Source organism: Lolium rigidum, chromosome 3, assembly GCF_022539505.1.
Source record: "Lolium rigidum isolate FL_2022 chromosome 3, APGP_CSIRO_Lrig_0.1, whole genome shotgun sequence".
Classification (NCBI taxonomy): domain Eukaryota; kingdom Viridiplantae; phylum Streptophyta; class Magnoliopsida; order Poales; family Poaceae; genus Lolium; species Lolium rigidum.
Window position 1 is genome coordinate 34,507,633 of NC_061510.1, and position 13,255 is coordinate 34,520,887.

Sequence of the window (13,255 nt, forward strand, 5' to 3'; positions counted from 1 at the left end):
AGAAAAAAAACAATGCCGGAAGGGGCTGCCATACGGGCCCTACATCCCCTCGGCGGTGCGGATTTGCGTTGACTCGGCGGCCCGAACCGAGTTCGAGATGCGCCGTGCGAGACACCATGCGCACGTTTCGCCGCTTTCGTCCAGACGCTGGGTGGCCTCCAAAAACGGGGAAAAAAAGTTTTGACATGCACCACGGAGGGACCAAAATCGTCGACCGCACCACGTCCGGGCCACCATACGCCACGTTTTGGCCGCTTTCGTCGGGCTAGGTGGCCTCAAAAACGAGAAAAAAAAGTTTTGACATGCACCACGGAGGGACCAAAATCGTCGGCCATGGTACACCAGCAACCACGGCGCGACTTCAACTTCGTCGGCCATGGCAACTTTTCTTGTAGTGCTTCAGTGAAGCACCACCATGTCTGGCAGCTTCCTCTCACCTCCCTGGACATGCTCGTGCACTTCCTTGACCAAACCGACGCGTGCACAAGCCAGCACCGTGGCGCCCAGACACGCCCAGGCATGCCCATGCACGCGCCAGAGCGCGCATGGCGCACACCCTGGCCCGCCAGAGCGTCAGCCGCCCCGCGCCCCTGCGTCACCTCTGCCCTCTCTCTCACCGCCAGTCGACGCGCGACACCACCCTGACGCCCCTGGACACGGCCACTTGCCCGCGGGAACCCTGCAGACGACGAGCGCGTCCACGATCGTCCGCCATGACCTGCGAGCTCCCATCAAGCTCACCGCCGCTGTAGTGCCTCGTTTTCCCCACAATCACGCGCGTCAGCTTCGCCTGGACGTCGCCAACACTCCGCGCCCATGCCTTGCCTCTTCGCAACCCTGGAACGGCGACGACGACGATGACCCGCCAGCTCCGCCACGGCCACCTCCCGCGGCTATAAAAGGAGCACTTCTCCTCTCAATCCGAGCACACCACTCGCTTCTCCTCCTCACCACAGCTCCCCTTGCCAACTCTATTTGCTCGATTAGTCGCCGGAGAGCTCCAATCGCAAGAACATCGCCGCCGCCAGTACACGGAGTTCGCCGGAGCAGGAGGCCACCCCAGGACGCGCCGCTGGTTCCATCTGCTTCACCATCGTCGACAACCCCGCCGCAACCCCTCTCCGACCATCGCCGCTCTGCCGGTGAGTCTCCGACCCCCCACCGTCGCCGCCAGTGGCCGCGCCTCTCGTCGCCATCGACGAAGGCCGTGGACCGTCCGATCTGTTTCTAATCGGGTGGGCCAGGTTGATCGGTACCGTTTCGGCGGTTAAGTCCCGCTGACGCGTGGCCCCCACGCTGTCAGGCGGCCCGCTGCGCTGGATGCAGAACTGGGCCGGCCCATTTCTTTCCCTGTGCAGCCCAACCATCTTTCTCGCCTAAGCCCATGCGATTCAAAATTTATTTTTCAAATTTAATTAAATACCCTCAGATGCTGTATTAAAAATTAAATAGGAGAAAATCCACACAACCAAATTTTACAAATTTTATATATTTGGAAACCTTATGAAATTATCTACACAATGCCACTGGTTTGAACCATAGATCTATTAGAGAATTTAAGTGAGAAAATAAACAAGACAGGGACTTTTCTGCCTTAGAAAAATTATTAAAAATCAACCACAATTGCTTTTAAGTTAATTCCAACTCCTATAAATCACTTTACACTTATACTATTTGTTTTTACAAAAATATGCCATGCTTACTATGTATGATCATGGCCTAGTTAAATTAAAGGACTATATGACTAATGCTAGTCAAAACTATTGTCCAAAAATATTAGTAAATCATATGGGATTATCTTTCTCCCATTTAAATCTTGTCATGAACAATCCAAGATGAGGTGGAGACTCTGGTCATATAGGTCTCATATGGTTTGTTGATGATATTAAATCTTTAACATGCTAGGATTAAATTGTATGAGGAGCTACACCTCATTTAAATCATTTTCTTGAATGATAAGTATGAAGAGGTTGACTTTGGTCAACCTAGGTCATATATTATTCATGAGAGAAGTTAAATCTAAATAGAATAATGAGAGGAAATTATTTCTCTAAATAAATGAAAATAAACCTCAAGATTAATATGAGAGGAAATTATTTTTCTTACATAAGACAAACACATCCATCAACCCAATAGTAATATGTGGTGCTAGTTTAGGTTGTGTAAATCATGTGTGTGCTTAGTCTAGTAAAAAAAGCTTGGTGTGATGATTGTGACCCCGTATTTGTATTTTAGACGCTAGTACCGAGGAGTATCAAGAGGAGGAGGAGGTCTACTGTCAAGGAGAAGAAGACCACTTTGACCAATTCCCCAACCAAGGCAAGATAATACTCTTGCAAAGTGCAAGCTCATCATGAGCAAAGCATCACCCATTTACTTTATGTTTATGAGCCTACTTCCCAGTTTTTAATTTCAAGCTTTACTTACCGTTACTTTATCCATGTACTTTTTGATTCATGTTTCAATGGAGTTAATGTTAGATTAGTACAAGAGTATCAAAGTTAGCCTAGAAGCAAAGCAAGGTACTTAGCACTCCTCATACCTAGATGCTAGTGCTAAATTAAAAATGACTACTCTAGATGGGAACATGTGTGGTGAAATAATGATGATGATGAAATTTATGAAATAAATTTTGAAGGTGAATATGACCAAGAGAAGATAGTGATTTTTGATCGAAAACTAATATTGGTTTGGATGCGATACCTTTCCAATTATTGAGTACCCCCACAATACCTGATTATGGGTAAGGGCTTAACTAGAAGTTTATGTATCTTAGTATGAGTTCCCTCTAAACATACATCATAGGGGTTATGCCGAGGCTGCCTCCGTTGTTTGAGAAAGGATGTGAATGAAAGTGAATTGTACGGCCAAGCCCTGTGCAGTTCCCAGGTTGATAGTTGGTCTTCACTGGGGGGCCAAGCTCATGGGGAGAGGTGCTCATACTAGGGTTAGTAAATGAAAGGTTATGGTTGATGATCCGCGTACTGTGTTACGATGATTCGGGGTAATCCCGACGGATGAAATCAAATGTTGTGGCACAAGTGTGCAACCTCTGCAGAGTGTAAATCTATTCGAATAGCCGTGTCCACGGTTACGGACGGTTGGAAAGGCCATACAGTTTCCAGTGTTAGATTTTGAACATGTTGATGAAATGAATGGTGAATGGTGACTTGTGTATACTGAAAACACAACAGAGTTGTGGGAATGACACTAATGTTCCCACTTGAGTTAGTTAACACATGAATAAGTATTTAGCAACTATTTGCAAACTAAAAATTGGCTTTATGCAAAGAAACTAGAGCTTAGTACCCTCTTACTAGAATTGTTAGCACTTACACTAGTATTAGTTTGCGAGTACGTAAAGTACTCACGGCTGTGTCCCTGGCTATTTAAATGGCCAGACTATGAAGAGGAGCAGCAATACGAGGAGGACGGTCAGCAGGAAGTCTACAACAACTAGGAGTCCGCTAACGTCAAGCGTTGGCCTGTGGACTATAGAGTCCTTGTATCTTACGCTTCCGCTATGAACTTATGTTTGTTCGTTGATCAGTTCGTTGATCACTAGATCAACTATTTGTGTAATATGGATCATGTGATTCCAATTTAAGACTTTATGGTTTGTAATGAATGATGACTGTGATACTTAACTATTATGCCTCGCAACAAAAATATTCCTGGGATTGCGACGTATGACATAATAGGCATCCGGACTTAAAAATCCGGGTGTTGACATAACGCGACTCTCTTTCTTTTTTTAGCCCTCGGCCGGATCGTCGAAAAAATCGAGTACAAATAAGCCGCGTGGCAAAACCAAGACGAAGAGACAAGGAGAAACATTGACCATCGATGTTGTCAATGAACACGGTAGGCCGATGGAGCCCAAAAAGAACTATACAAAGTTTATCAACCAATGCGGAGTCGTTGTTAGAGACAACGTCCCGATCACCGTCCAGGAATGAAATGAGCCAAAGAAGGCACGTCTTGGTTTCAGTTTTGTCGACAAGAGAATGAAAAAGGATTGTTGTAGAAAGCTTATGGAACATTTCATTCTACCTCCGGAATTCAACAAATACGATGAAGAGGGTAACGAGGTTCCTGGTGGACGTGAGAGGAGGAGGCTATTCAAAGAGTTCGCTCTTCAGAAGATGGCCGAAGCATTCCGGAATTTCAAGAAAAATTTAGCGCGTGACTATATCGTGAAGAACAAGACTCTGGATTTCAATGGACAGTATGAGAAACTGAAAGATGCCCGAATTGGTGAGGCAAAATCAATCGGAGCATTTCAAGGCCATATCGGAAAAAAATAAGGCAAATGCGGCTAAGAAAACATACAATCATATTATGGGGCCAGGAGGACACCGCCTTTTGGAGCCTAAGTGGGAGAAGATGGAGAACGACCTGAGGGAGCGAGGAATCCCTCTAGGTACAGAGGGATGGGACCCAAGGGTCAAAAGCTGGTGGTACGGGCATGGGGGTCGCTAGACCCGGTGACAGGGAGGTGTGTTCACCGAAAGAAAGTGTTTACTCCCACCCAAGCCCTTATTGACGCAATGACCCAAGCTCAACCGGGGAAGATCAGGTTCAACAGAGAGAACGATGCGCTAACATTAGCCCTCGGGAATCCTGAACACCCAGGACGTGTACGAGGCAAAGGCGCCATTCCGTGGAAAGTAGGGTTTCCCCAGGACAATGACCCGTACAGTTACAGAAGCCGTAAGAGAAAGACGGAACGGGATGCAGATCATATGGGGAGGATGGAATCTTAACTATTTGAGGTGAAGAAGATGGTGCATGAACTAGTAAAAGACAGATCGGGAGGGCCACATGAAGATCGTGCAGTGGATATCGGAAGCCAGCAGCGGAGAAGCAGCGTGGCTTCCACGGAGGTCCCGGCTGGTGCTAATGCACCCTTTCTAGCCCCGGCTGGTGCTAATGCACCGACGATCGAAATTACTGCGCCGGAGCCTCGCCACCCCGTGGACGATGTACATGAGATGAAAGAATGTGAGCTGCATTATCCAGTGGGGAACATTTCCATGAAGGTAGCGATCGGCTCCGCTTTACCTTGTACACCTGGAGCACTCCACCACAACAACCCCTTTGCACATGGCTATGCTCGTGTCACGGTGGAAGACATAGTCCAAGGGTGTGAGGACCTGGATATTGACTATCCTACACCCGAAGGGGATGTGAAACTTCGAGATGTCAAGCGCCAATTCGTTCTATGGAAAAAAGATGTAAATCAAGTTTCCAGGCGAGGCGCCAAGGCCACCGACCCCGGGGAATCACCCAAGTCCACCCTCCGGTGGTGGTGGTGGTTCACGTACACCTCCTTCATGTCAGCCGATGCCGCCCCCCAATCCACCTCCGGCGGGTAAGCAGCCGCCGCCCCCCAGTCCACCTCCGGCGGATACGCCGCCACGCAGTCCACCTCCAGCGAAGAAGTAGCCGCCGCCCCCAGTCCACCTCCGGCGGGTACGCCGCCACCCAGTCCACCTCCGACAAAGAAGCAGAAGCAGGCGGTTACGGGGGACAACAAGGCAACCCCCTCCTGGACTATTAACCCGGAGCCTTATGTACCTAAGACCACAAGGGTACCAATGCCATCACTGAAGCCTCTCCTCCCGAGACCTTGGGAACTTAGTGTCGAGGAAACCAACATGGCCGCGGCTACTCACCATGAGAAATGGAAGGCGGATATCAAGGCGAAAAAAATGCCTGAGCCCAAGCCGGTATATACAGAGAAGCAAAAGAAGTGGGCTAAGGATTTTTTGATGACACCGTCCCAAGTCCAGCAGAATCTGCGAGATGACTATGAACGTGAATTTCGTAGGCAAGTAGCAGTATTGGAGAAGAAAGCCTCGGAGAAGAAGGAAAACAAAGGCTAGGAGGAGAAGGAGAAGAAAACCTTGGTGGAGAAGAAAGAAGCAAGTAAAAAATGCGGGAAACAAGTTGCCCAACTCGGGGAACAGAAAAAACAATCGATCCCCCCGCTCATAGTGAAAGCCGGTCCTTCCGCTATGACGTCATCCTTCAGAGCCGATATGGATAAGGACATGGAACTATTGGACCCCGCTATCCTAGCAGCTGCTAGAGAATAGGGAATGACTGTAACGGCGGCCAAAGAAAAAGCGGCCGAGCTCGATATGATTCTTCGTGCATTGCTAGGCCTTGAGGAGGCTCCAATAAGTGAGGTAGCATTTACATATGTGCGGAATGAGCCTCTCGTCGAGCCTGTGCAGGAAGCGAGTCTACCAACACAAATGAGAAATCTACTACACTGGTACAAGGATTTCATAAAAAATCATCCCGACAAAGAATATATTTATGCGGAAGTTAGAGAGGAGTACCACTTCAAAGAGTACTGTGTACAAGTTCGCTTGAGTGAATTGTTCCAGTTATTCAATCTGCGTGAGCTCGACAAATCTATCCTGAGTTGCTACGTTATGTAAGTGATGTATTTCTATAATTAAATCTCTACATCATCTCGTTCATTGCCTGCACTATATTGTCCTAACTATATTCGTGTGTACTCTATTATGCAGAATGAAGCTTGGGAATGCAAAAAGAGGAACATCCTTGATGTTGGGTTCATTGACCCACATATCGTTAATGGATATGTGTTAGAAAAACACCCCAAAGACGTGGAGAGAGACATGTACGATTTTCTTACAAAGCAGGAACTCAAAAGTGATATTCTATTTCCTTATCATTTTGGGTGAGTGTTTCTATCTTGTGCACATTCTCTTTTGTTTACTTCATGTTATGTCTAATCAATGAGTTGTTATGCATGATTGTGCATGTAACGTATCTGCAGGTTCCACTGGATTCTGCTAATAATTCAGTTTGACAACTCCAGAGTTCTCGTCATGGACTCTCTGAATATGGACCCAAAGAATTGGATCGGCATAAGATTAATGTTGCAAAAGTAATTATTTTCAATCATTTGCGCACTATATCGATCGACCTATTTCGTTCATTTCCCGATATAACTAACTAATAACTCCCTTTGTTCATTTAATTTCTTTTCCATGTAGGGTTTGGAAACGGTTCAAAGAAGTCATAACCGGTGAATTCAAAGATGAGCTAGCATTTAGAAGGTTAGCTAAAGTGGATACCAGCCACCGGAAACCAATCTATGTGGATACTATGTTTGTGAGTTCATCCGGGGACTCACCTTTGATCGGAGGGCTCCGGATATCGACTTGCACATGCATGATGACTTGTGGAGGAAGCTTAGTCCAGAACCTCGCTTCCGACCAATTCAAGAGGAATTAGCAGGATTTTTGCTGAGGGAAGTCCTCCATCATAAAGGAGAACACTATTATTACGATGACTAAGAACTTCTGCTGCCGTAAATTGTATACGGAAACTTGTTTGAAGTTGTATATATGGTCACCCGAGATTGAATATTATATATTCCTCTTGAATTCTTCTTGTTTGAAATTTCAAACTTGTTTAAAATTGTACATTCATATACATCAACGTGTAACGTGTTTATAGTAGCGTAAAATATGTGTACTGAAACTTCTCTGTAATTAAAATGAAACACAAAATAAAATATAAAAGAAATGAAACACAACAAAAAGAAACCAGATTTAGGGGGGCTAAAACCCTAAACCTGCGGACACCTTTAGTCGCGGTTGGTCTGGCCAACCGCTACTAAAGATCCTCCGTCCCGACGAACGCCTGACGCCCACGTGGATGGGCATTTAGTCGCGTTTCGTAAGCAACCGCGACTAAGGGGCGCGCCTTTAGTCTCGCATAATTATTTCTGGTTGCGCAACCGGGATTAATGTCAGTTACGAACCGCGACTAAAGGCCCTTTTTCTACCAGTGACTCCTCATATATCCTTTTTTTTAAGTTATCGCCCCGAGAGAGAAAAAACATATAAAGAATTTACATACTAGCCTAGGTAACTCTTTTTTGTATAGCCCTAAACAATTTTCCAAAGGTCAGCGTTTGGCCTGTAAAGGCGTAGTCAAGCGCATGGGAGCATGATCTCCGAGTCTAGTTGTGTTAAGGACTTAAGGCGGATGAAAACAGGTTCATGGCTGCCAGTACGATATAGAAAAGCCTATATTCCAGAAATTTCTTCTGTGTGTAGTACTGTCATGATTATTTCAAGTAACAACAAAAAAAATCGAGATGTCCATGTGTTATGTCATCTAGTTGCAAGAGAAATTAACAAACATGAATTTTGACTTTATTTTGCAACATTACGTCATGTATCGGTAAAACGGGATTTCTAGTTGCATACGACCTCCGATGAAAATCTTTTTTATATGAAAATGTATCTACGCGAAATATTACATCCGATTTCAACCCCCTCTGGGCATTTAGACAATTTTTAGATTCCTAAATATCGAAAAGGAAACAGGACTTTTTCAGTTTTAGATTTCGGGCAGATTTTTTTTTGGAAAAAAGCAGTGGCCCACCAAGCCATGGGGTGCGCCACTGCTAAGTTTCCCTCCTTCGAAATTTGAAATGGTCCGGCCACCCTTTACCTTATCCCCACGCTCTTACATCCTCCACACATTTCCTCCATTTTCTTCTCTTCCTCTCCTTCTCCTCTACTCCTCCTCCACTCCCTCCTCCTCCAACTCTTTCCTCCTCCTCCTCCACTTCCCCCCTCCCTCCACTCCGGCCTCCTCCTCCTCCAAATCCGGCATTCTCCTCCACTTTGGCCTTCTCTTCCAATCCCTCTTCCTCCAACTCCAGGCCCCTCCTCCTCCTCCACCTCCAGTCCTTCTCCAACTCCGTCCACCACCTCCTCCTCTTCCACTCCTTCTCCAACTCCGGCCTCCTCCTCCTCCTCCTCCACTCTCCCGAACCTTCCTTCCTCTTGTGCCAGAAATTCTCTGGGAAGTGGTCTCCCTGCTCGCCACATGTCGCAAGGAGGGCATGAGGAAGGAGAGAGAAGACGGAGGAGGCCTAGGTTCTGTCAACTTTTCCCTTTATTTTCTAGATTTATTTTTAAAATGAAATATCTTGAGAACCGTAAGTCCAAATTTTAATCGGTTTTCACTTTTGAGATCCTCGCGTCGAGGTCTTCAAAACTAGATCCTATGTTGATAGGTTCCAGGATACTTTTTTCGTACTTCCAATACTAGTATGGTAGTACTCGTGGTGTGTACCTAACTGTATTCGTGCTTCAACTAATAGGTACGTCTATTTTAAGTGTATTTGATGCAGTTTTTTCTTTACTCGGTAATTGTACATGTGATTCTCTCGTGTGCGCGACTGTACTTATGTCCATCTAATTGATCGTGTGCGCGACTGTACTTCTGTACTTGCTCGTGTGTGTGACTGTACTTATGTACCTGTACTTGCTCGTGTGTGTGACTGTATTTCTGTATGTGTACTTGCTACTGCGTCTGACTGTACTTCCGTACCTGTACTTGCTCGTTGGCACGATTATACCTGTACTTGCTTGTGTGCATAACTATACTTCTATATCTATACTTTCTCATGCCCGTGATCGGACGCACGCGGCCGGAAGCGTGTGGACGTAAGTACTATAACTGCTCTCGTTCCTACTCGCGTGGGCGGACGTGTCACCCAGAACTGACACGTGTCAACCGTATGTCCATTGTGCGGGATGAAATTACCCTAAGTGGTACCTGCTAAAGAACAGAAGTTCTCTCCAGAGTCGTACTCCCTTCCAGTCCGTTTGCAATCGAAGTTTGTTGGGCCTGTATATGTCCAGTCTAAAGCGACAGTACGGGAAAACCTCCGACACCACGGTCCGGTATTGCTTAGCCCATATAACGATAACAAATTTAACTTGCGTTCGGCTATCTCTAACAGGCCGTAACCATTACAGGCCCATATAGAACCATAGGGCGATGAAAGTGTATGCAGGTAGCAACCTGACGACAATAGGGTCCATATCAGCAAACGCCAACCAAGTCAGAAAATGGTTGTGTGCAGCACACATCTCTGACCGGTCATGCAATTCTGACTCTGACAAAGTCAACCCTCATCCGTATATCGGTTCCATCCGACAGCACCACATTCGACAAGCTAGATGAGGCACATTTTCCACAAGACTTTCAGACATTTCTGACTAAATAGCTCCAAGCAGCCATCAGCAGGTTTGGAGGTCATAGCAGTGTCGATCAATAAGAGCTACTGAGAAATAAACTACCAAGTTAAAAACCCTTGCTCTAGAACACACTATGAGACAATTTCCGGAAGACCCCAAACAAACGATCAGGTCAGATTCTGAATCTGCTGCTAGCTGCATACCCTGAATTCACAATAGACTAGATTACTTTCTGCCTAGAACTACATGTAATTTTCCTTTGAGGAAAAAAAATACTAGAGAATCAATGTACTTACTCCCTAGCTAGCTAGAGCCCTAATTAAGCAAGAGAGGCAGAGGTGGTAGTACTGCCCAAAGATAATAAAAACATCATAATCTTCCAAATTGATTTACGTGCCATCCCCAAAAAAGAAGAGTTTCTTTTTCCTGAACTTGCCACCACCTCCTTTTCCCCTCTCTCTCATCATGCATGCGATGCGAGGATGCACCTTCACATGGCCAGAGGAAGAAGAGCCAAAAAAAATCCCCTCTGTATCCCACTCACCACCTTGAAGAACACAACCGTCCAACACCCCTATCGAAATGCACACCATGCCCCAATGCTTTTGTTTGCTCCGCCATGCTTCCCCGTCAGTAATCTGCAAAGCACACACATTTGGTAAGAGGATCTTCTTATTCAGAAAGAAAGATTTGGAGCAATAGTTGCTTCACTGAAATACTGAAGTAATCGATGGATCTACTTGTAGGATCTGAAGTGGCAGTAAGACTCACCTTCCTTCTTCTTGACCAGACTTCTGGCGAAGAGCAAGCAGATGACCAGGAAACCCAGAGCTAGAGCTCCACCCAGCACGATGGCTACAGTCTTTGCTGTCTGCTGCCCTGCGATATCACAATGAGAAGAGCCAAATCCACAGATCAAACTAGGGATGATGCCACGTCTAATCATGGGAACAATCACACATGCATATCTCAAGTAAATCTAGAAAGGTGGTAAAAGGTGCTCGTGAAAAACAACTTTTCTCAAAGACTGAATGGACAGAAGCATAAACAACTGGGAAGTTCAGAAAGAAAGCATGAACAACTGTATAATGGAGTTATCAGCAATGTGGATCCCCTAAACTGAGATCAAGTTTAACTGATAGAAGGAAGTGGGGGATCCTGTCATCACAAAACAGGAGCAATCCCTGTCACCTAATTCTTAATCTGACCAACCAAGGAAGATAGGAACAAGATCATAGCAGCGTCTCCATCAGAGTTGCACTTTGACATGGAAAAGATACGCTTCTCATAAATCTTACCTACCAACACACTGGACCATGGGAAGACTTAATCTAATGAGCACCTGAGAGGGCACTAATCTATAGTAGAAATTGGTCGAAAATAACCAAACACACATAAGAATCTCTATGAATCAATTCGAAAACAGAGAATCCTGCCAAGATCTCACCTACACACGTACAAACAAATGCACCGACAATAAATTCGCCCACATGCACAAACTAGCCAGGAGTAAAGCGCAAAGCAAGTGTTACACATTTTGCCCAAATTACTAGTAAACCCAAGCAAGCAATCTATCCGTTGGTCAGATTGGATCAACAAGCAATCGAATCAGGAGAATTCTATTCTACTACCGAGTAGAATCGAAGCTGAATGTGCAGGCACGAATTAGTGAGATTGAATGTGCAGGTGAGCGAGTCACTGAAACTGAATGTGCAGGGAACTGAATTACTAAGCAAAATGGGAACATGATGCGCAGGCACAGATTTGTGAAACTGAATGTGCAGGGCGAGAAAATAGGTATACCTCCGAGTCCGCCGCCTCCGCCGTGTGGCACGCCGTGCGGGTAGTAGCTGTAGGTAATGTAGCACTTGTCGAGGTATACCTGCCCGGACGGCGCGCCGCCGCACTCGACCTGTACGTGCTGCACGGCCTGGGTGACGCAGTTGCTGCAGTCGACGGCGGAGAGGTCGCCCTCGCACTGCGCGAGCGCGTAGACCTGCTGGTAGCTGGTGGCGAAGAAGCCGCCTGCGCTGGTGCCGACGCCGGCCTCGAGCTGCGCGAAGGCGGTGCCGCGGCGCACCTCGAGGTCGGCGTCCCCGCCGCCGCCGCCGGTGCCGCAGGTCTTGAAGAGCATCTGGACGCCGGAGACCTGGGGGAAGCCGGAGACCTCGTAGCGCGCGAGGCAGCCGTTGAGCTGGACGCGCGCGGCGACGGCGGCGCCGCAGAGGTCGGGCCAGGAGGACATGGCGCGGGCGACGCAGGAGGAGCAGTCCGGGCCGGAGAGGTCGCCGCGGCACTGGAAGAGGCCGAAGACGGAGGCGGAGGCGGCGGAGGCGGAGGAGGAGGAGGTCTTGTAGAACTTGGCGGAGGCGGACTGCGCGGCGAGGGAGGAGGAGAGGGCGGCGATGGTGGCCGGCGCGGTGCCGCCCGGGAAGGTCTGGTTGGCGCAGCCCTTGTAGACGACGGCGTAGAGGTCGGCGCTTGAGACGGGGAGGGGCGACGACAGGAGGAGGAGGAGGACGGCGGCCGTCCGGAGGAGGAGGAGCATGGGAATGCCGCCCATCTCGGCGGCGGCTGTGGGGATCTTGCTCACACTCTCGCCGCGTTCCAGCAGAGGGAGCACGACTCCTCCACTCCACTCCACTCCACTCGCCCTGTTTTGTCGGTGTTGTGGTGGTGGTGGTGGTGGCGGAGGAGCGGTGGACGGTGGTGGGAAGCAAGTGCGTGTACGTGCTTCGCCCTCTCTCTCTCTCCTTCTCTCGCTGCTGTGCCAGTGCCAGTGGAGTGTTTGTTTCAGTTTCAGCTGACGACGTTAATGGTGGAAGAGAGCACGCGATTTGAGTGAGGGGGAACCCACAAATCCGTTGCGTGCACAGGTCGCAGCTGGTGATCTCAACTTCTTCAGTCTACTAGTGTGGCTGGAAAATTGCAACGGCCGGAACCAGGAAACCAGGATGGCTCGTTGTTCTTTTTGTTTTTTCTCGTTGAACTGGATATCTACGAAATTAAAGCTCCACGATTAAGGGATAACGATGGTAAGAAAAAATAGTGTTTTCTAGAATATGACGTGGTAACTTTCTCGATTGACAGAGGGTTTGTAATGGGGACTCTTTGAAGAAAAAAATCATCAGCCTTTGTCTTAATCATAGTTGATTTTAATCATAGCAGCATAGTTAATTTATCTCTTCAATGACAATGGCGGGCTC

At 47.4% G+C, this 13,255-nt stretch overlaps 1 protein-coding gene across 1 annotated transcript; it reads right to left on the bottom strand.

The window, feature by feature from the left end:
• Nucleotides 1-10,593: 10,593 nt before the first annotated feature.
• LOC124694635 (plasmodesmata-located protein 2-like) lies at nt 10,594-12,612 on the bottom strand. The gene is made up of 3 exons (XM_047227602.1): nt 11,853-12,612; nt 10,821-10,928; nt 10,594-10,687 (listed from the first exon to the last, which is right to left on the bottom strand). Exons 1-3 carry the CDS (start codon nt 12,610-12,612, stop codon nt 10,680-10,682), a joined length of 876 nt encoding a protein of 291 aa, XP_047083558.1. The 3' UTR covers nt 10,594-10,679.
• Nucleotides 12,613-13,255: the final 643 nt, after the last annotated feature.